General features: G+C 48.6%; 1 protein-coding gene across 2 annotated transcripts in view; it reads right to left on the reverse strand.

Moving 5' to 3' along the window:
• Positions 1 to 1,363: 1,363 nt before the first annotated feature.
• Positions 1,364 to 23,024, reverse strand: part of Parva (parvin alpha) — a 136,743-nt gene continuing 115,082 nt past the window's right edge. For both annotated transcript variants that reach the window (XM_063251900.1, XM_063251899.1), the window contains exons 6-13: positions 22,789 to 22,904; positions 18,720 to 18,778; positions 16,306 to 16,325; positions 14,826 to 14,887; positions 14,264 to 14,332; positions 11,536 to 11,637; positions 10,807 to 10,879; positions 1,364 to 3,325 (exon numbers count right to left, since the gene is read on the reverse strand). In XM_063251900.1, the coding sequence (XP_063107970.1) occupies positions 3,249 to 3,325; positions 10,807 to 10,879; positions 11,536 to 11,637; positions 14,264 to 14,332; positions 14,826 to 14,887; positions 16,306 to 16,325; positions 18,720 to 18,778; positions 22,789 to 22,904 (578 nt within the window). In that variant the 3' untranslated portion in view covers positions 1,364 to 3,248. The remainder of the gene's footprint in view (positions 3,326 to 10,806; positions 10,880 to 11,535; positions 11,638 to 14,263; positions 14,333 to 14,825; positions 14,888 to 16,305; positions 16,326 to 18,719; positions 18,779 to 22,788; positions 22,905 to 23,024) is intronic.

The following is a 23,024-nucleotide window of genomic DNA, read 5'->3' on the forward strand; positions in this document are numbered from 1 at the left end:
TGGAAAATTACAGCCCTAGAATACCGTTGATGCAAATAAGCTTCAATATAGTTTGCAGGGTTAACCAAGTAACCCACAACAAAATAAACAGATAATGATAAAGTTAAGCTAACAGTAATTCATAATTAAAAAGTCCCAATGGCACAGTTGAAAATTGTAGCCATCTCAAAGCAACACTGCTGGTGTGCTCCTCCAGCAGACTTTGGAAATGCCAGTTCCCCCTGCGCATAGGAAATTGGAGACTTTGACTGTGACAAACAGCTGGACTTCCGAGCACAATTCTGTAGGGCACTCAGTAAAGTTGATAATGTATTCTTAGTCAATTATGGGTTGGTAGACCTAGGGATATGTAAAAATGAGACCTTAATCACACTGCACACACTGGGCTGGGCAGCATGTGTGCTTGACTGGAGCAAGGTCCTTGGTTCCAACCCCACCGCCAAAGGGAAAGACAAAAAATCACACAAAGCTGATCATAATGCTTTCAAAGAGACTTAAAATTCAGTTCCAGACAAGCAAGGATGCCTCCGGGTTCCAGGCCCCCAGCCTCCCAACCAGCACCCCTATACCCCACAGTAGAGGCGCTTCTCCCCGGGCACGTCTTGCCTTCCAGCGCTAGCAGGCTAGAGGTACACATTTGGGTTTACAGAGTGCTCGCATTCTGATTTAAAAATGTATATGAATCTTTAAAAATAATCAATATAAAGCAGTGTTGCCTTGAGATGGCTGAGGATCATGGTTGCTGGGGAAGCGGGGAATAACTGACGTGTTTCATTAGATACCCATTTATGTCTTTCGAGTTTTGCGCTATTTTTGTATTAACTATTAAAAACAATAGTGAATTTAAATTGAGAAGAGAAAACAGTATTAAAATCTTCAGAGACCTATTTCTTTTCTGCAGTGCCAGGGATCACACTCAGGGCCTTATTGATGGTGCAGGAAGACGAGCTCTACCCCGAGCTGTGCCTCCAGCTCGAGACTTGATTCTTTTTTTTTTCCCCAACTCCAGCACCATGGGAGACACTTGATTCCTACTTCAGTTTCTCCTCTCCCAGGTCAGGGGAGGAAGGTAAACTTTTCTGGTGCATCTTTCCCCTTCCACGACCATGGTTGTGTCTTCAGGAGGGAGATTCTAGAGTCTCCAGAAATGAGACGCCAGGGTTGTAAAGCCATAGCTACACCTCTGACCTATTCTGAAGCATTATTTTCTGACGTTAGAACTGTTATTTAAGAACTCTCCATGTGTTCCAATGTTTTCATTATGCAAATACATTTTTTAATAAAAGAAGTGCTCTTAATAAGGGTACCTGTACATCTGTACCTTAAACGTGAGGGAAAAAAAATGACCAAAAAGGAGACAAGATTTATACAGCAAAGCGTGTTTGACTGAATGTATTTCTCATATTTCATCCCACTTTGTATGGCTCAAGCAATTTTTTTAATCTTGATTTGCTACCAGACATTTAAAAGAGCAACAAGAAACATTATACTAATATTCGGTATTTACCAGAGATAAACATGACATCTAAGTAGAAAAGAATTACATTCTTGTACATAAATGGACACAAGATGGTACACTGTCTTTGTATCATAAATGTTCGTTATGCTGAGTAACAATTCTTTCTTAGAGCAAAAATACCCAAAGAAATATTGGAATTGAAATCTCTGGCTTTGGAGTTACTGCGGATAGCTGCTATGGATGGGGGGGATTGGTGAGACAGCTAAAAGGAATGTTTTGGACAAGTGGAGGCCTCACTTGGGTGGTGCAGAAATTCCTCAAAGCAGAGATGAGCTGAGTGAGAAGGCAGTCACACCATTCTGGAGGTGGCTGCGCAGGCTGTGCGTAATTGGTATATTTATAAAAATTCTGGAATGAAGATAGACTGTCAGCACCAACAATTATTTATCCCAAGGCCTTGGTCAATTTTAGGACTCAAGCATTAAGTACCATAAGCTGCACTTCTCTCATCTGAGGCTATTCCTCTACACGTTAAACGTCCGAATATTTCCCCCTGCTTCTTGTTCCCCTAGGTGCCGCCTCTCTACCCTCATTCAGCCCCTTCCCTCGTCCTACTGGACCAAGCAGCAGCCTGGTATAAGGAGGGTTCACATATTGGAGATTCGAGTAACCACAAGTCAATCTCAAGTCAGTCACCCACGCAGAGGAACTGCTCAGCTTTGGTCTAAATGACTTATGTTTTTCCTTGCCTGAATTAGCTGGTAATTTAGCCAGACTGATCTAGAGGAGTTCCTTTCTTTAAAGTTCAGGGGTCTCCACTGAAGAGCCCTACTTCCCAAGCGATGCTCATATGAGCCTGTGCCCAGCTCTCTGTGGTGCCCCAGTACACTGTACTTTGCCTAACGATAATGAATTGAGTACTTATTTTGCAGGAAAATATAGGGCATTTCCATTACATGCAATCAAGCAAAAAGGCTGTAGAATGTGCCACCACATTAATTCTAAAGAGAATCTTTCCCAAATGTCACTGTGAAACCAGAGTATGGGGTTATTACAAATCTGAAGGAATTAAGAGTAATTTTCATTTGTACAAAGGATTAGAGGGACATGACTCCTGCCACACACCCACTATTAATTGGGTTAAATTCAATTTGCCAATTTCAGTGTGAATCACCCAGCCCTGACCTGCCCTGCCCTCAGTGAGATCAGTGGCTCCGGTCTTCTATGAAGATGCAGGTGTGCGCAGGCGTGGAGCATGTGCTGTGTGTGACTGACCAGTTACTAACAAATAGGTTGTGCAAAGAGAACAAACAAATGCCAACTCCTGGCAAGCAGCTCAGCCTACGAAGCTCAGTTTCCTCATCTGTCGGAGGGGATTAGAATACCAACTTTCACAGAGCCGTGAGGGTTAAGGAAATTGACTCCAGCAGGGCACTTAGATGTGGTGGCTCACACAGTTTATGCCCATGAATGCTAACTATGGTCTTTATTATTCTCATCTTCTGGGGACTCACTTGGCCTGAACCTATTTCCAAGGCCCACGGAGGGAACCTGGGGCCCGGCACCTGCACAAGGACAGCTTTCGTGGGTCATTGCTGGGTTAGTTCCTGGGGCCTGGGAGGTAGGGTCAGCCCAGAGACTTATTGGTCGCTTCCTTTCTGATTTCCATTCCAATCCCCACTATCTCTGGGTTGCAAACACTGGGCTTGTGGGAGAGCACAGAGCAGGACAAGCAAGGACAGGCGACTTGGGGGCTGGTCCAGTCTGCCTGCAGCGGGAGCCCAGGCCCTCACTCCACATTCCGGTACTTGGTGAAGAGGTTGTACAGCACTCGCAACGTGGACTTCAGGTCACAGTTGACGATGTCTGCAGGGAAACAAACACATCAAGTGTCTCAGTGGGGCTACTTGCTTCAAAGTTCTCCCCACCCATCTGCCACTCATCCCTGTCTGCCCAGCATGGTCCTGGGCTGGCCCTGGGCACTGGGGCAGATGGGTGTGGAAGCACAGGCAGAGTCAGAGCATGGAGGAAGCGAGGGGCCAAAGTTTGGGGCACAGGGGAGTTGCCTATCGCTGCGATAAAGCAGATGCCCAGGCATGCAGGTAGCATCCTGGAAACAGCATGTCCAGATGAGGTGGCACTGCTGGCCCTCATGGTGGGAGAGCTCAGGAGGGCACAAGAACTCCTCATGCAGAGAAAGGGGACTCAGCAAGTGAGCATCACATTAAGAACAGCACGAGGTGGGTAGGTTAGAGATGGGTAGGTTAGCAGCACTACAGGGAAGCAGGAGCTGGAGTGTGAGTTCCACTAGGAGTTTTTCTGAGCTTTAGGGAATTCCTTCCTTCTTTCCTTCCTGGCAATACCTGAATGGTGATGATATAATGGCACAGGTGCTTCACAGTACACCAGCGGGCAGAGATGCACATGAAGGATCTGCTGTGTGCTTTGTTTGGATGATTATGAACAGATGAGCATGGCCAGAGAGGGAGGGTGTGGGGCTGTACCCTGAAAGCTCTGGATTCCAAATTGTAGGGCTTGGGTGATTTTTGTAGGCAAGAAGCTGGAAACTGGCAGCTGCCACTGATACATTTTGTATGCCCTCCCTTTATTCCACCTTTCCATCCATCCCCCCAGGGTCACCACCTGCTCTGGCTCCCCTAACCTTCTGTTAGTGGCAATGCCTTCCTCCTGCCCCCACAAGGTGCCGTCTCTGCTCGCATCCCTCCTCATTCCCTCAGAGAGCCATCCTTTGGAGAACTAGAGTAAACACGCTAATAAAAGCAACTCTGTCCACCACAGTTAGGAATGCATATTTAGGTAGCCAAACTATAGCAAAACACAAAAAGGAAACAGTGGCGACCTTTAGAGAAGGGGAGAGGATTGTGTAAAAAAGGGCGCAGGGTGACTTGGAGGGAGCTGGCACTTCTCTTGTCCTTGACCTAGGTGGTGGTTGCCTGCTATTTCACTAGCCTGTGTAATCATGTTTATGCCTTTCTCTATGTATATTGCATTTTTCACAACAGAAATGATTTTTACAAGCACAACTGTGCTGGAGATCAGATGAGGGTATGACAAAGTAACACACAGTCTGGGATTGGGAAGGAGCAGTCACACTGAGCCACCAGGAAGGAGGGGACTGGAGACTCTGGCAGGCCCTGGTCCACAGGAGCAAGGTTCCTGCAAGACCAGACAGAGGGGCAGGCTGGTGGCCACCATGGCCACATGTAGCGAGGACTGGGCACCAGCTCTGCAAAGCCGAACTGGCTGGATCACAAGCTGAGAGCCAGGGCTCTGAGCCGGAAGCCCGGCCTCATGGCCACCTCCCTTGCGGATGGACTGCAGACCCCAGGCTCCCAGCTTCCCTTTCTGCTGCCCCTGTAGTCCATCCGCCATGGCAGCCCCAGTGTGGGCCCTGGCCATGCTGAGCCTTGCTCGCTAGCCCTGCGTGTGCCGAGCCAGGAGGCCCAGCCTGTGTCCTCTAGGCTGGTGCCTGTCTTTCCCTGACTGCTTGGTGTTGAACTTTTCTTATATTTTATGCAAGTCAAAGATGAGGAGGTCCTCTAGGGAGCAACTGCTAGAAAAGCAGAAGGGACAACAGGGAGCTCCCCATGGGTGTGAATGTGAAGGGGAAGACAGAGAGGCACTGGCGACATGGTGGCAGGATCCCAACTGGGATCTTCATGCCCTCTCCACTTCCTTACCTACTGCAGCCAAACCACTGGCCCGTGGGCATGCAGGATGCAAACTGTGTCATTCTAGGAGGACACTGCTGTGGACCGTACCATGAATAGTGTCACTGGGCCTGTGCAGCTCTCAACCACTCCACGTAAGGTCCAGAAACCTCAACCATGGCTTGCGCACTTAGTTGAAGATTTCAGGTCTTTCTCATTAACAGATCTTTGCATACAGCTGTGCAGCATGTGCACTGAACAATTCCAGAGGTCACCATTGCCAGAGACTAAGCCCTAAGTCCACTGTTCCGTGCCATGACCACCATTCCTGGTCACAGATACTGTGACCATCATCAGTTCGTATCAGGAAAGCCAATGGCTGGCCACCCAAGTAGTTCCAGGTGGACAAGGAGACCACAGGAGCCTGAGCTCTCTTGGCAGAGGAACTTGGGTTCCTGGGAATGTACTGTGACACCACACTGCACAGAGCCTGCTCAAAGCTCTGCTTAAAGCCCTGGCCTAATAAATTGTGCAGTTAGCAGCTAGGGCAGCTGACTGCCCACATGTTGCCTGGGGCTGCTCTCTGGAAAGTCAGGACTTGTGGGCCCTGGTCAGAGCCAATCAGTGTCTGGCAGGCTGGAGCCAAGGACAGACAACTTGGACCCAAGGTGATGCTAGGGGAAAATAGACTCTGGCCCAGGAGAGAAGATTCACTGTTCCTTGTGCCACTGACTAGGTCTCTCTACGTCTCTTCCTCCCCTTCCCCCCCTTTCTCTCCCTCCTCTCCTCTTCAATTCTCTCTTCTTTTTTGTCTTCTCTCCCTCTCCTCTCCTCCCCCTCCTTTCTCTCCTCTTTCCCTCCTCCCTCCTCTCCTTTTTCTCCTCTCCTCTCTCTCTTTCATGTGGTACTAGGAATTGAGCCAAGGCCTTTGCACTGAGCTACATACCCAGTCCTTCAAAAATGGCTTAAAATTTTGAGACAGGCTTTTGCTAAGGCACTAAGTTGCCCCAGCTAAGTTTGAACTTGCAATTCGCCTGTCACAGCCTCCCACAGTGCTGAATTTACAGGTGTGTGTCACCATGCCCAGGTCCATCTGAGGACGGTCCCAAGTTTTGGATATCATATTTTTGTCTTTTAAAAAATATTTAAATTTTTATTGATATAATTATATATATATATGTATTTATGAGTTACAATGTGATATTTCCGTTTGCTAGTATATGGTAATGATCAAATCAGGGAAGTAGCATATCTATTGCCTTAAATAGTTACCATTTCTTAGTGGTGAGAGTATTTAAAATCCTCTCTTGTAGTTACTTTTACTTTTTTTTTACTTTTTTCTGGTACCAGGGATCGAACTCACGACCACCTGCTTGCAAGGCAGGTGCTTATGCTGCGGAGCTAAATCCCCAGCCTCCTCTTGTAGTTACTTTGATTTATATAATAAAATATTGTTAACTGTACCTACCCTGCTGTAGCTATTTTGAGATACACAATATATTATTGTAAACCACATTCACCTGCTGGGGAACAGAGCATCAGAACGTGTTCCTCCTCTCCAACTCTAACTTCTGTACCTGATGACCAGCCTCCCCCCATCCCTCCTCTCTCTAGTCTCTGGTAACCTCTATTCTGTTCTCAGTTTCTGTAAGATCAACATTTTAGATTCTACACGATTCTACCTTTCTGTGCGTGGCTTGTTTCACTTAGCATAATGTCCTCCAAGCCAGTCCACACTGTCACAAGCTCAGGGTTTTATCCTTTAATGGTCTGTATATGCCACATTTTCTCTGCCCATTCATTGGTTGCTGGGCGTGCCCTGGTTTCCATTTCTCAGCCATTGGGAATAGTGCTACACTGATTGCGGGAGGGCAGGTATCTCTTTGACATACTGATTTCATTTCTTGGATGGATACCCAGTAGTGGGATTAATGGATCATATGGTAGCTCTATTTTTAATTTTTTGAGGAACCTCCGTACTGTTTTCTCTAATGGCTGTAACAATTTATATTCCTGTCAACAATGTATAAGAGTCCTATCTTGGAATTTTCTTGGAAATTTTTGGAATTTTCTCCTGGACTATTAGATCTGACATAGTCCCCAAAGCCTCATGCATTTGGAAGGTGAGCTTTTAGGTGGTAGAAGCTGGTCAGAAAAGGCAGGTCACTGCAGGCAGGACCCGGGAGGGCTCATCTCTCTCCCTGCCCTCCCTTGACTCTCTGCTTCCTCATCTCATGATTGAACCACTCTTCCTCTGCCATGCTGCTTCTGCCTGGAACCAGCCAATAGCAAAAGGCCTGAAATTTCTAACATCTGAGCCAAAGTAAACCTCTCCTGCTTTGGGTTGTGGGTGTCCAGTGGTTCAGTCCAGCAATGAGGAAGTGACGGAGACACATGAACAAGCACAGCTGTGAGGAGAACGATGGGCCCCTGTACTGATTTCCTATTACTGCTGTAGCAAACGACTGTAAATTTGGTGGCCTAAAACAACACAAATTCACTGTCTCACGGTTCTGGAGGTCGAAAGTCCAAACTTGGTCTCTGTGGGCTGCAATCCAAGGTGTAGGCACGGCTGCATTCCACCTGGAGAATCCTGCATTCCTACTGGAGAATCCTTTGAACTTGCTTTTCCCAGTTCCGAGGGCCCTCTGCATTCTTTGGCTTATTGCCCTGTGCTAGCCTGCCACGGCCGGGTGAGTCTCATCCGTGACATCACTCTGACTCTCTCGCCGTCCTCTTGCACTTAGAAGGAGTTGTGATTAAGCTACCTGGATAATCTAGGATAATATCCTTATCTCAAGATCATAAATTTAATATCTGTGAAGTTCTTTTTGCCGTGCAAGATAGCATATGATCAGATTCCAAGAATTAGTATATATTTTAGGGAGACACTAGTCTGTCTGGAGATACTACTTGTCTGGTACCCTACATGGGGTATTAGAAATTTTCAACTGCGTTTCTGGGAAGATAATATGTAACCTATTAACTGGTGATTTCATATTGTTTATATTTTTTTCTTGAAATACTGTATTATTTGTACCCTTTTACTGCATTGTTTTTTAATGTCCTTTCTTTTTTTTCCTCTCTCTTTAAATTAAACAAAAAGAAAAGAAATTTTCAACTATGTTAAATAAGGACAGTTTTCCGAAATAAGCATATGAATTCACATTCACACCAGCAGTTACTATTGCTCCACATCTTTCCTAACACTTGGTCGGGTCAAGCTGACATTTTTGCCGGTGCTAGCTTCTGTATTCTCATCTCCTAGGGAAATGTGGAAGGGGAGCTGACAGTTTCCTATTATCGGCCACAGACTAAGTCCCCAGGTGAACTCATCACTGGGTCTATGCTGCTAACACCTGCCTGGCTTTTCAGCATTGCCTGCCCTGGTCTGATTCCAACTGTTACACTCCTCACATTTTAGATATCCTACTGGGATGCTGCTTATCCTGTGGACTTCAGTCCCTCTTGGTACAAGAGTTCTGAGTCCCACCAGCCTGGCCTGGGCTCTTAGCCATGTCTGATGGAGTCCACTTGAATGGAGCTAATGGGAGAGGCACATGCATTTGAAAACCTGTGCCACCCTAAATAAAAAGCTACTGGCTTCATGCCGGTATTTCAGCTGCCGCATTGGCTATCACCTTGATGCGGTTACCCTTGCTTACATTAGTTAGAATACTAAAAGGTCATGAAGCCAGGGCAGCAGAAGTCATCTGAGCTGTAGATGCAAAGTTTCTAGGGGATTTCAAGCTCTAAGAGAGCTTTGAAGTCAAAGAACACAGGCAAGAATGCATTGTCCTGATCTTAAAAGCATTTTGCCACAAAAATGCCCCCACCACAGGCAATCTGATGCAGAGACACCCTCAGAGGATGAGCCAGGTTAGCACCTTGTATGACGTTCAGCATTTACTGGGGACTTTTGGCTGTCTAGGTGGAAGTCCAGATGCAGAGGGATGCTGGGACTCACTTTTCACCAGATCTGATTTCAAGACTCCCAGTTTCAATTCTCCTTTACGCACTGGAAATTTTCAGCATGGGCACCATGCCCAGTGTAACAACAAACAAAGCAGATGTGTTTTTCCATTCACTTTGCTCGGGAAGTTTCATATGAAGCAGTTCAGTCATTGCACAAGAAATCTCATCTAGATGCTGAAATAGTCTCGTAGATTGACTGACACTGGGGAAAGCACCTGTCCTCAGGGAAACCAGTACCTGACCATCAAACTGTCAGAGTGCGCATTTCCCATGAAGCAGCTGAAGAACAGAGCAGCCACAGGGACAAAAAGAACTCACCCTCTGTATCCTTCAGGAAGCAAGGTGCTCGTCCTCTCCCCACAGGAAGCCACGAGTCCCTTCTTAATAGCATTAAGACGGCACAGTGGCCTTGCTGGAGAGCCACAAATCATACTAGGGGTCCTCCCCTAAAAGTGACCAGGGGTCCAGGCCATAGTGGGGATGAATGAGAATGAGGAGTTGACCTTTGTTGGCTGGAGCTGACATTGAGTCTCCAGGCAGGACTCAGGCTCACTCCATCCCAATGCCCACCCAACTTCTTCCTCATCCTCACACTTCACCCCAAATGTCACCACTGTCATCGAACTGTTCCGCACTGTCCTCAGGCAGAAGCAGCCCCAGCTCCTCAATCCTCACAGCAGCCTCTTCTGTGGCTGCTGTCACAACAGTCACTCTGTGTGGGTCACTGGCACATCTTTTCTCCTCCCTGCTTGAGCCCTGAGGCCTCTGTGTGTCATGATATGCCAGGTCCCAGGCCTGCTAGACCAGAGCCCAGCCTGTCTGGAGGTCAGGGTGGAGAGCCTGGAGAAGTGGGGTGTTATGGTGTACCTCTACTTGTCCCCTTTAAATGACCAGCAAAGTGCCAGCTCAAGGGCCAGTGGCCAGCCTGCCAGTGCTCTAACTTGACATAAACACACAGGATCTGTGACACAATCCTGACTCACCAGCACTGGTGAAAGGAAATATTGCAGGTGGTGAAAAGAAAGGTCTGTGTTAAGAAGGTTACTGAGTGAGACGCACCTCCTCCTCCCGAAGGCACACACACACCCAGGGTGAGCATGTGAACATCTCCCCCAGTCTCATACAGTCTGCCCTCTGTGGTTCACAGATTCAACCAACTGCAGCTTATAAATATTCAAAAGCAAAAATTACATCTGTATAAACACATAGGGCTTTTTTTGGTCATTGTACCCTAAATGATAACAGTGTAACAACTGTCCACGTAGCACTCACATTGTATTAGAAGTCACCTACAGATGATGTAGAGTCTGCTGAGAATATGCACAGGTTACATGCAAAACCTCCACTGCTCTACACTAGGAATCCAAACATCTGTAGATTTTTATATCTTTGGGGATTCTTACAATGGATCCTTCATGGATAGTGAGGTACTATTCGCAACCCAAACCCCCAAAATCAGGTTTCAACCTCAGGCAGACTTGGAGCTGGCCAAGTTGCCCAGCTGTCTTAGAGGCTGAGTGCAGGGCTGCCTGACAGTCCCGAAGCCACCTGGGTGGATAACTTGGCACCCAAGAGAGAAGGCTCCAGGAAAGAAACTCTTCCTTCGGCTACAGAACCGCACCCTTTCCCTGAAGCCCAAACAATTGCTTGCAGGAAGAAGGCCTCACCCTGTTGTCCTCAGCCCAGGAAAGAGCAAAGTACCTTCTGGCCGTGGTTTTGGCTTTTCCAGTCCTCCATCTTGCATGAGCTCAAAAGCAAAGGAGACGTTCAAGACCTGGCAAGGGAGAGGTAGTACATGGGTCATTTGTTACACCTAGACTCCCAGAGGTGCTGCACTGGGAGGAGAAGGAGCCTAGCACTGGAGCCAGAGGCGGGGGCTGGATTAAAAAAAGGAGAACATGGATACAAAAATGGAAGGCCACCCTGGGGCAGGCTTGCCCGTTCTGGCCTACTACCAGAGGAGCATTCTTTCTGTCTTGCCACGCTCCCGTATCAATGGCTGGGACTTCAAACTTGGAGACGACAGAGAAGCATTGAGGAACGTGAGATGGTGACACATGTTCAAGAGGCAGATCTCTGCTTCGGACTAGCTGCTTCCTATCATGCGAGCAGGACAGTGTGGCTGACAGGAGGCCATTAGAAAGAGGCTGGGCATGGGCCTGGGTTCTGACTGGCCTCGTGGCCACTGTGCCTGTCACCTCTGTGGGAAGAGGTAAGGCTGGCTGGGTACTCAGGAGGAGCACAGGGACGAGGGGACCAGAGCAGCTTCTGGAGAGGGGGTGAGAAGGGCTGCTCATGGGAATGAGCCCTGCCTCAGCACTGGAGAGCTGGCCGAGGGATGGCACCCACCTTTTCCTTGACAGCTCAGCATGAGGAACCCCAGGTTACAATGCGGGCTGGGCTCCCCTTGGTGCTTTCCATTCCGCTTACCTTCTGTTCAAAGCTGTCTGGAGTCAGGAAGAAGCTGTGTAGGGGCACAAAGTAGCCCTCCAGGAGCCCCATGAGCAGCACTAGGTACACGCCATCTGCAAACTGTGGGGACAGCCAGGTGACGGCACTGGCCCTCAGTCTCCCAGCCAAGCTCCATCCAGGACTCACCAGCCACCACGTTACCACCCCAAAGGCCCTCTTTCCCCGGCAATCTGCCCTGAGGCAGGGAGGTCTGCTAACAGGAGCTACAAGTGCATGGCCCTGGGCTCCGTGATATTCATGATCCGGGTATGGAGACCAGAGTCGGGTCAAGGGTGATTCCTGTTGTAAGGAGCTCCGTCAGGGTGGTGGGGGAACTGCTGTACAGGCAATGCGGCCTCAGCTCTGAGATGAAAAGGGTCACCCTGGCCTACTGAAAGCGTCAGACAGGTTCCTGGAGGAAAGGGATCCTGTCCACACAGGAAGGACGAGGAGGGGTGGTGGAGTCGGCTAGGGTGGGTACAGGAAGGAAAGGGGATGGTCAAGGTGAATGGCCCAAAGCTAGTGGGGCCACTTCTGGTTTCAGAAGAGAACACTGATGTCCTATAAGGCACTCTCTTTTCCTGTCTCACTTCCTCATCGCTTGAGACACAAATGTGGTGGGGTTTGGGAGCTGGGCCTCTCAGGTCCCAGTTCCAGCCTCATTATTTGCTAACTCAGAAATTTGTAATTCTCTGCACCTCTTTTTTCTTATCTGTAACACTGGCACAATGCAGTAGGGTATCTATCCTGTCAGGAGGACTAAAGTGGTTAACACATGCAAAGTGCCTGCCAAACGCTCTGCATGGGGGCAGCACTTAATAAATATTAACTCTTGCTATGACTGTCGGGGAAAACAACAGAGCAATTAGGACTCAACCTCTGAGCTTTTGCAGGCCAGACAGCACCGTGGTGGTATGAGAGCCCAGTCCCTTCCTGGACATTGGAGCCACTGATGAGGCCAGAATGAGGCTGTGGGGGCTAGCGTGAGCATGCTTTGGAAACAGGCAGTGCTCCAGCTGTGGAGGACACCAGAGAGGCCAGAGGTCAATGCACATCTGAAGTTCTAGACCCTTTTAGAGGAAGCTGGGCCACCACTGTGGTCGCTAGCACTCATTGCTGGAGTTCACAAGAGGCCAAATGTCCTGGCCTCAGCTTGGGAAGATTAAAGGACCTAGACAGAAGTACTGGCATGGGGTTGGGCCCAGTGTGTGCTTGCTGAGCTCTTGTGGGGGTAACAGGCTGGGGGCTGTGGCTAATGCCATGACCTGGGCCAGTGCCTCCCTGCCTCCCTGGGGCCCTTGGGTGGGTAGGGCCTGCGCATGACTCATCTCACACCACCCAGGGTGGACACAGGAGAGCAGAACTCAGACTCTGTTGAAATCAACGCCCTCCTGCTAGGCAACTGGCTGTGGCCAGAACAGACTGAGAACAAAGGAATCCGATCTGTGAGCCCAGGAGGGACTTTGGGTCAAGGGCAGGTGACTCAGCACCCCAAGGCCAGCCAGACTGTTCCCCACCTGCTGTGGCTAGTTCCAGGGGGTGGGAAGAGCAGGCGACACCACTGGAGCGCCAGGGAGCAACTCCCCTTGAACACCAAGGGGAAACATCAGAGCCCATTTGAACCCTGCCCAGCAAACCCCTTTCCAGAATGTTCCTTACTTTCCAAAAGAGTGTATGAAGCTCAGTCCAGACACACATGGGGACAACTCAGGGAGAGATCCTGTGACTGCCTTTACAAAAGATGAGTGGCACCCAGGTACTTGGAAGAAAACAGAAATTCGGCCAGAACAAGAGGACATGGGAGTCGGGGTACAGTGTCGGAGTAGTTACCACGGCTGGGGATGTAGCTCAGTGGTAGAGCACTTGCTGAGCATGTGCGAAGACCTGGGTTCAATCCCAGGAACACATAAATACAGATACAGATGGAAAAGGGGTTCTGTAGTAGGCGCTAGCAGGAAATGGAGTGGGTGTCACCTTCATGAGGCCACCTTCAGGAATGGGGCTGGCGGGGACAAATGCCATCATACAGTGTCACCTGGGGAGGGCTGTTACTGAAATCTCATCATGAGGACAGAAACCAAGGGATGTTCTATAAACCAAATGGGCCAGAATCCTGCCAGAAAGGCCGAGCTGTTCTAGATTAAAGAGGCCAAGGAGATGTGGCAACCAAAGGCAGGGCAGGAGCAGGACGGGGCAGCTGGCACAACAGAAAGACAGCGTTTTCCCCAACCACATAATGCTGCCGATTCAGCTGGGCAGAAACAGCCACACAGCTAGGCACGGTGGCACATGCCTGTAAGCTCAGCTTCTTCCCAGGAGGCAGAGGCAGGAGACTCAGGAGTTCAATGTCGCAATGTATTAAAAATTCATACAATTCAACAAACAGGTTGCATCGATGTCGGCTGCCTCCACTGGGTAATCAAGCTGTGATCGTCTAAGAGATTATATTTATTTTTAAGAGACGTATTTGAAACATTTAGGGATGAAGGGTGAGGCGGGGTATGGCCAAACGCTGACTTGAAGAATATGCAGGTGTCCCTGTAACTTTTCCATACAAACAGCTGGGGAAGATCCAGAGAGAGATTCCAGCCAGTTCAGCCCTGCGAGCTTCTAGGCTGGAGCCCAAAACCGGCACCCTCAGTATGGATAGCTGGATTTGGGCTGTACATGCCCTCCTTGCCCTCAGGGTCAGTATGCAGCCACCCACCTGGGTTTCCAGTTCCGTGACCTCCAGGTTCAGTTTATTCAGGTGCTTGTTCACGAATGTGATGAGCGTCTGAAAGAAGCACAGGGTGCTGAGAAGACTGCAGGGAGTGCCACGCAAGAGGTGGCCCTGGGAGCTTGTGAGGACCAGCAGCAAAGACCTGGGGCTCGTGGGGAGGTGTGGGCTTCTGCCTTGGTGTCCCATGTGGTGCAGGGGAAAGAGGGACAGGGAAGAGCCAAGAGGCAGGGTGAGAGGTGAAAAGTCTGAGCCCAGGGTTGGGGGCCAAAGAAGATCAATGATCGGCTAGGTCCCTCCTCCCAGTGCCTTCTTTGGGGGTGCAGCTGCCTGTGCCCAGGAATGGGGCAGTGCTGTGGGAGGAGCAGGGCAAGCTGGGGTCAGGCTGATGGGTGGCGAGGTGAGCATTGATGGGTGAGGAAGCAGACTGGATGACGTGCTGCTGAGAGTGGACAGGTGAGTGGACACGGGAGACCCCATGTCTGCAGGGGTTGTCCTAATGTCCTGCTGCACCCCACCACCCTCACTCCCTTGAGGTACCTCCCCCTACCTTTTTCACCACATTGAGTTTGTCTGGTGCATGGTCAAACAAGGTGTCGAAGGCGTCACGTTCTGAAAGAGGGGAGCATCGTAACATGGAGTGTGCAGGTTGGGCTTACGGTGCAAACACCCGGCACTTCCAGACCATGAGCCTTTAAAACCACATGCGCAGCTACTGTGGGGAATGCTTTGGGGAACACTGGGTGCTGGGAACTTTGGACGCTGGGACTGGGCTGAGCTGGGCTGGGGTTCTTCCCAATGTGAAGTTTTTGTGTGTCAGCCTTCACTGGGCTGAGAAGGGGCATCTATCGGGGGTGTGACCCAGGATAGGTTCTGTGTCCTCACTGTGGCTATTCTACTATATCACGATGCAGTCATAGTTCTTTTTTATTTTTTATCGGTACCAAGGATCAAACTCACAACCACCTGCTTGCAAGGCAGGTGCTTATGCCGCTGAGCTAAATCCCCAGCCCTACAGTCATAGTTCTAAAGTGCTCTTGACACTCTTTGGAGGCAGACGGTTACTTGAATATCCAAGCACATCACCCCCTAATTTTCTAAAACAGGAGAGCAAAGACAGCCTATTGGAAGGCAGAGATATGAGGGCAGGAACTCAATGAGCTCCACGAAAGAACATGAGTGCCTTCTCCTAGAGAAGGTACTCATATCAACTCTTTGTGCCTCAGTTTCCTCTTTAAGCATCATCTGAAAAGTGCATTTCCCCCAGGGTTGTCATAAGACACGTGCTCAGGCTCTACAAACTCTGACATGCTCTACCAATGTGCACTGTTTGTAGCATGATTAAACTATTTCAAAATGTTACCTGTAGTGAACATCAGGCTACTAGGACAGCTAGGTCACTCTTCCTGCTGGGATGCTTAGAATATACATAACTGCCATGGTCTCAGAATCATGGGGTAAGGAGTGGAGGGGACCTGAGGCGGGGTCAGGGAGGTCTCCAGCCTGAGGGCACAGATGCTGGAATGAGCCTTTCTCTTCACTGCAGGTATCAGGATAGAGTCATGGTTCTAAAGTGTCTCTGAAGCTTTTTGGGGGTAAAGGGTTATCTGAAAATCCAATCGCTTCACTCTCTGATTTTTAAAAATAGGAAAGCCAAGACATACATGCCGATGGGCAAAGGGGACTACTAGAAAGGTGACCTCTGACATTCATGGACCTAGAAAGTCCAAAATCCTAGGGAAGGGGAGAGGTGGGAGTGGTGATGAGGGGGACCAGGGAGAGGGGACAGTGCCTGTATTTCTACAACACACACAGGGCAAACTGGCCCTTCAAGCACCAGGACAGTGCAGATGTAGCAAGCCCCTATTTCCCAGCAGGCAACTGTCCCCTATGACCCAGCCAGCGGTGTCACCAGGCTGGCACCGTCACACAACCAGGCAGCACGCTGAGCGCCTGCTCTCCCCAGCTGCTGCAGAATTACCCAGCACCCACCACAGTGCAGTGACAGGTGACAGACTCCTGCAACTCACCATGCCTTCCGGAAAGTGCCCTGGAAGAAAAGACAGAGAGAGCAATGTGACTGTCTGTGAGAGGACCCTCTGTCCTGGCCAGGGGCCTCTTCCTCCCTGCCTGCCACCAGCCCGTCCTCGGTGGAGGAGCTCAAAAGCCTTCTTTCGCTGACATTTTAGCATGCATTCTCCAGTTACTGTGACTTCACTGCATTGCCCCCTCTTTCTCCTCTGCCACACAGATACGCTGGGCTTAACCCAGACTCTGGCATAGAGATGCTTAATGATTTTTTTCTTTTTTGGTATTAAACACATTATTGCTTGCATTTAAAAAGAATATCGGACATGGCTAAGGAGTCCAAACCAGAGAATTAGAATTCTTTGGAGCACAGCTCAAGCAACCCCACCTGCGTGGAGCTCTTCTGCCCAGGTTGCTATTAGCAACTGCCTGAGGAGATCAGCTTTGTATCTGTCCAGCCAGGCTGCACCTGCCAGATGCTGGATAGGTTTCTTCCAAGGGGGCAGGAACCACCCTTGTACTCGAGAAGGGGTAAAATCTTAGTAGCACAAACATAGAAAATGGATCCCTTAGTTACTTGGTTTTAAGTTCCGCTGAATTTCTTGTTTAATCAGCTTTCTTTGTATGACCTAGGCCTGGACAAGCTATTGAACCTTCCCGGACTCCAGGTAGCTCAGTCTCTAAAGTAAGGATCATGCCTCTGGATGCCTCAGTTGGATCCTGTGAGCACTGAAGGCCTAAAAAGGTTTTAGCAGTGAATAGTCAAAACATGTCTGTTTTTTCTCCTCAGTATCTTTTTGGTTCTCACAATTCTTACAATATTGGTTTAGCCATCTGTACACCCATCACCTGCTAAATGATAACTAGCAGATAGAGCCCTGGGAAGAATCATGACCTTAGAGTTAACTGTTAGACCAAAGATATTATAATCTTTATTCAGTCCTGGGCGATGCAGCTTTGAGGCTGTAACCACTGCTTCATGTGTTTAAAACAAAATCAGCAGATACAAAAGCCCTTGAAACTCATGCTCTGTTGCCACCCGTTTTAATTCCTTGTGGCAAAGGTGGCAGGGAGTGGGGGTGTAGAACACATGATATGTGGCCAAGAAGAGATGGTTCTGGAATTGGAAGCCTTACACCCCTAGATTCAGGAGGCTCCCCAGCCATGCTCCTCTCTGGTCTGTCTTCCTCTTGTTACAAGATCAATGACTGGCCCCCAACAAGCATGACGTGGGGTCGGGAGTGATGCGACATGACACTGAGGAATTCTCTGAGGAATTCTGTTCAGTTCCAGCAAGCCTGCCTCGGGGCAGCTTTGCTCCCAGCCAGGGCTAAGATTTGGTGTGCCCTGTGGATCACGTGACCCTGCAGCCACCAAGACTGGCCCTGTGAGCAGGCTGTTTGACGGTATCTCATAGCCATAAACTGGGGGTCTTGGAAGGACCACTCACATCACTGTCCCCTATACTTGGTCTGAAATGCTCAACTCCTGGGATCTTTCAAAGACACATCCATGCCTGGAGGTGGGAGGGAGCTTTCTAATGACAGGTAAGGCTCGAAGGAGTGGATCAGCTGTGATGGGAAAAGCTGGAAGTGCAGCCATAAAAGACAGGGACAGGATAGTGAGCTGACACCATAATGAATCCTCCCCCCTTCTCTGGTTAGGAAGTGCCCTCCGCTCCAGGAAAAGCACACTGAGGCCCACAGCCTAGGAGCTCAAGCGGGCTAGCTTACAAGAAGGTCCTTGTTCTTTCCACTGTGCTGGCTCTTATTCAAGAGGGACAAAGGAGAAAGCAGGGTGGACCTGGGAGACTGGAAAGTCACTTTGCCTGGTTTTGTGTGGGTCCTGGGCTCAGGGCCTGTCCAACAATCTCAAATCCACACACCAACCTGCTCTCTCTGCCTAAGAACAAAGTAAGCCCTTTATATGTCCTGATACTCTAATTTCTAGAGGTAATGGGAAAAGAAAACACCTCAAACCAACAAAAACCAAAAGACAGCTCTCAGGTAGAGAAGGGCTTTCTGGGTCATGGCACGTGATCAAATAAATCAGATTCAGAAAAGGAAGAAAGAGTCCTTTTGAAGGTTAACAATTTAAATTCCAGCCCATGTTTACGGCATGACGATTTCATGCTGGTTGGCTTTTTTGGGCATGCTTTTTTCCTGGAGTGCCACAAAATTAGAATTTTTCAATCATGGTTAATTCTCCTCTCCCCACTTCCCCACCCAAGTTTGTACCTTAAGCATTGAGAGGCATGTTTTGAATGCATGGAAAAGGCTAAACTCTAATCATTGGCTGCAGTCTAATCCCTCCTGCAATCCCAATAAATGAAAACTAAATATCAGCAAATGGATGAATTTCAGAGAAACATCTGTGTTCCATTACAGACTCGTTGGCAACAATAGTGTTGACATACTCTGTGTTACCAGTTATTTCCTCTTGGATTTGCCGAGACTGGAGGATTCCTTCTCGTTTCTGAAATGGGGGTGGGGAGAAGGGTTGGGAGGAAAAAAAAAAAAACGTTTTAGAAAAATACAGAAAAACTGATTAGCATTCTTGACATTGAGAAAGTTACTAGAGTATACTTAAGAAATATACCCAGCGAGAAGCCAAAAATCAGCCCTGAGTTTTGGGGGCCTGGATTGTACCATTAGAACTTAAGTGCAATTAGTGTGTAGTCCAAAGAAGTAGGCCGTTTCTTGGACAGTGAGTCTCTCCTGGCTTTGTTGGAAGACACTGTGCTGGAAGCAACTGCTTGCCTCCTGGAGTAATCCAGTCAACCGAATGGAAACGAAGGCCAGCGTGCGTCTGTCCTCCAGCTGGGGCTGCACAGGGAGGCTGAGAAACACTTTTAACTGGGGGGTAGCATGGGGGAACTGAGGCCAGCTTGGAGAACTCAGACACAGGCAAAGAGATTTGATTTTATTTTTTTCCTTTTTCTTTAGTTTTCAACTGATAAATACAGGAGCTTTTACGTAAATAGTACAATCCTCACTTAGGTACCTGCCCAGCCAGCTGTCTTTCCATCTCCCGCCCGTTCATCCTTCCTTCTCTGTCTCATTCATCAGCACCTTCTAAGTACAAGGCCCTGAGCTGAACTGGAGCAAATACTGGGGAGCATAAGACATGATTTCAGGCAGAGGTGACGTCAGCTTGGGAGAATGGTTTCCCCTAAACTGTGCTGGTTTGTGCCTGATGTTCTGGCCTCACCATTAATAGAATCTTCCTCTCTCCCTAGTGTTGTAGATAATAATGATGTGGTCACTCTCTGCAGAGAGGACGTGCTGGACACAGGACAGGCGTGCACTTGGAAGGGTCAGGAGACCTTCCAAGGGCATGGGGTGCTGGAGTGGGAATTTTGAGGCAAGCTAGGAAGTGACCCTGGCCAAAAGGCAGGGTCAGGACAGCACAACTGTGTGGTGAGGCCATATGGAGGGAGGTCCATGGGGAGTCCCGAGCGCCACGTGGGAGGGCTGTGCCCTTATCATGTTGGCATGGGGCACAACAATGGAGCACTGGGGTCTGGAAACCTTTCTGATGGCTGCCAGAGAGGAGGCCCACTCCACCAGGTCCCCACAGAGCCAGCCCCAGGCACTTACAGGGCAGTCTGGGCTTGGCATTCAGATGAGTGAGAGGGTGAACTCATCTTCCCAAGGCTGAGATCAGTGTGACCAAGGGGGCCTCTGTGTGAAGCTCAGCTGAAACGCTGAAGCCTTGAGAAGCTTTCGGAAGCCTGCTGCCCAAATGTCCAGCAATGGCTCCTCACATCCCCGATAGCCAGAGACGTGAGCATCCCTGCCACACACATCCAGAAGGAAAGGCAGAGCAGGTGAGGCCAAGTATATTCCATACTTGGAATATATGAGGAGCATATTACCAAGCAAAAAAAGAAACAGAAGGAGAAAGACATTTAAAGGGCACCAGGTGAAGACAAACCAGGACTTGGTCTACATTTAGTTTTAAAATATTTCAAATTTTATATATGGGGTTGATGGAATCCTTGTCTCATGAGGCCATTCACACACATAAAACTTCAAGTCCGTGCAGAATTAAATCCTTGTGTATGGAATGGAAAAGAAATTTGGGTTCAACAGTCCTGCAAAAGGCATCCTGACTCCCCAGATCATTGTTTGTGCCTCGAGAGTTCTTTACATAGCTCCCTGGTGACCTCCTGCCAGTTTGGGGTGTTGCTTCTGTACCTGCTCGTCTGAGAAAGCAAAACACTTAACGCACAGTGACGCCACTTTACATAGTGTATCTTTACCTCCTTTCCCGTCCTCATGCTAACAGAACTGCCTGCAGTATAGAGAAATTAAGCCAACAACAGCCTTCTGGTGGCCTGAAACTGAACCCTAAATAAGACACAGTATAGGTGCTTGCAGTGACCACTGCTTCAAAATAGCCCCCCACCTTTCCGCTCAAATCTTTAATCCCTTTTAAAATTTTTGTCTGTAGAATTCCAACAGGCATATTCTAGGATGTCTATTAGACAGCTGTTTGTTTAAGATGGTAAGAAAAAACCAAGATATTTAATAAATTAATGAATAAAGAATCAAAACGGACTATCAGAAAAGAGATGCTAGGGGCTGGGTATTTAGCTTAGCAGCACAAGCACCTGCCTGGCAAGTGTGAGGTTGTGAGTTTGATACCCAGTAGCAAAAGAAACAAAGAGACAGAGAAGCTATAAAAAGTTACTTTGCATAAAAGCATTTTTTCCATGGGCAATGGGAAGGCTATGCTTGTGTGTTTACTCATGGAAACAATTTAAAACATTTTTCAATGCTAGTGACAATTAAAAGTATTCTTCATGAGCTGCTCCAGGAATTTTTTTTAACAGACTACTTTTTAAGAGCAGTTCCTGGCCCACAGTACACCTTTCACTAAGGAAACCGCACTGACACGTCACTGTCACTCAAGGAAGCCTGTGCTTTATGGTGGGGCTCGCCCGCGGTGGCACACAGTCTGTGGCTTTGGACAGAGCTACCTGCCACCATAGTCCTGTAGACAACAGTTCCCCTGCCCAGGAAATCCCCAGTGCTGTACCTATCCATCCTTCCTGCCTTGATGGCAGTTTTACGAAACATAACTACGTGGATTCACCTATTGTTAGCTGGTAAGACTGACAAATCAGGGATGGCCGGGGGTTCTTTTTTAGGAAGATGCCACACAGCCACTGCATCCATGAAAGAGCAGCGTGCCTGACAGAGGAGAAGGCTCAGGAAGTGCAGACGGCTCAGACCTGTCAGCCAACTGCACCTTGATTCTGAGCTTTGTCATTTCACATTGTCTGCTCACTGTCCTCTCCGCTTCCTGTTTGTATTTAGGCCAAAGTGTCATCTTCCGGTCATAGCCCCTCCATGGTTAGCGGAGTTAAGGACACAGATGGTATAAAAGAAATGCTTTTTTACTAGGGCTCGACTGATCAATCAGTTGAGAGCATGTCGTGTCCTCCCACCCTGTTAACATCTGATCCCTGAAAGCTCAGCTCCAAGTCCTTTTGGCCTAGAAAGTGGCCTGGCCAGATCAGGCAAAGTTTATGAGCCCTCAGAGCTTTCCCTCACCCAGGGAAGGCAGAGCCGCTGTTTCCTTCTCTATTCCAGAACCCTGGACAGCCCTGGAGAGCCAGGGAGCTGCTGGTACAGAGAGCTCTCCCTCGCTGCGTGTTTATTTGGAAAAGCATAGAAACAAGCAAACAAGATGATGACCTTTTGCTAAATGGGCCTAAAGCTGGAAAGTAAAATTGCATTTGAGTATTTAATGGGGTTAGGAGCAGAGTGAGATAGTCATGAGGGAGGGAGAACACCCTCATTGTGGAAATTACACAGCCCTGTATGAATGGAAATTCCATCCAACAATCTGGAAACATTGACTTGAGTCCCAGCTGTGATTTGCTGGGTGGGTGACCAGCAGCAGTGCCTCCAATCCAGGCACAGTCAGTTGGGGCCTCTCTCTCTTTCTCTTGTACACACATGTGCGCATACACACACACACTTGTATGCATATTCCCTTACATGTACATATAGCTACCCGCGATACCAGTGCATTATTTGTTAATCTCCCAAATTACGACTCTCCATGGCTTACAGGAGTGTGCCCTGCACACTCCTATATACAAACATACAAGCACACACATACACAAATACACAATTTTTCTCCTAACCTCACTAGTTACACCTCACAATCATACAACACACCTTTCACTATGCACTGCATGATCTCCCAAAAAAACCCTAAAACCCCAGGCACAACACAGCTACGTGGTGCACAAGTAAACGCTTTTCCATCCATTGCACACCTTCCAGGGATAAACCAGCATTCATCAGAAAGCTGGTTCACATGCCTCATGAGACACGGCACACCCAAGCACAGTTGCATTCACTAAGCTCTCCTCCCAACAGTCTGATACTCAGTGTCTCAACTGTCACAGGAAGTCAGGATCCACAATACCTTAACGGCGTAGATGTTAGCAGTGGTGTCCGTCTTACCTGGACCACAACCACTTGGATGGAAACATGGTCTGGGAGTCGGATTGGTGCCCGGAAATACTGAGACAGAGCAACCAGCAGATGTAAGATGGCTACCAGGCTCTTGGCATGAACAGCTGAAAGGGAAGAGGATTTTAAAATTAGAGCATCTTCTGTTAGGTTCTAGGCAATATAAGTGGATATTCAAAATGGGGTGGTACCAGACTCAGTGCCCCTTTATTCCACCCTGAAGGTCA

Source organism: Cavia porcellus, unplaced genomic scaffold (assembly GCF_034190915.1).
Source record: "Cavia porcellus strain 051 isolate PalLab524CR breed Dunkin Hartley unplaced genomic scaffold, mCavPor4.1 scaffold_6, whole genome shotgun sequence".
NCBI classification, from domain to species: Eukaryota; Metazoa; Chordata; class Mammalia; order Rodentia; family Caviidae; genus Cavia; species Cavia porcellus.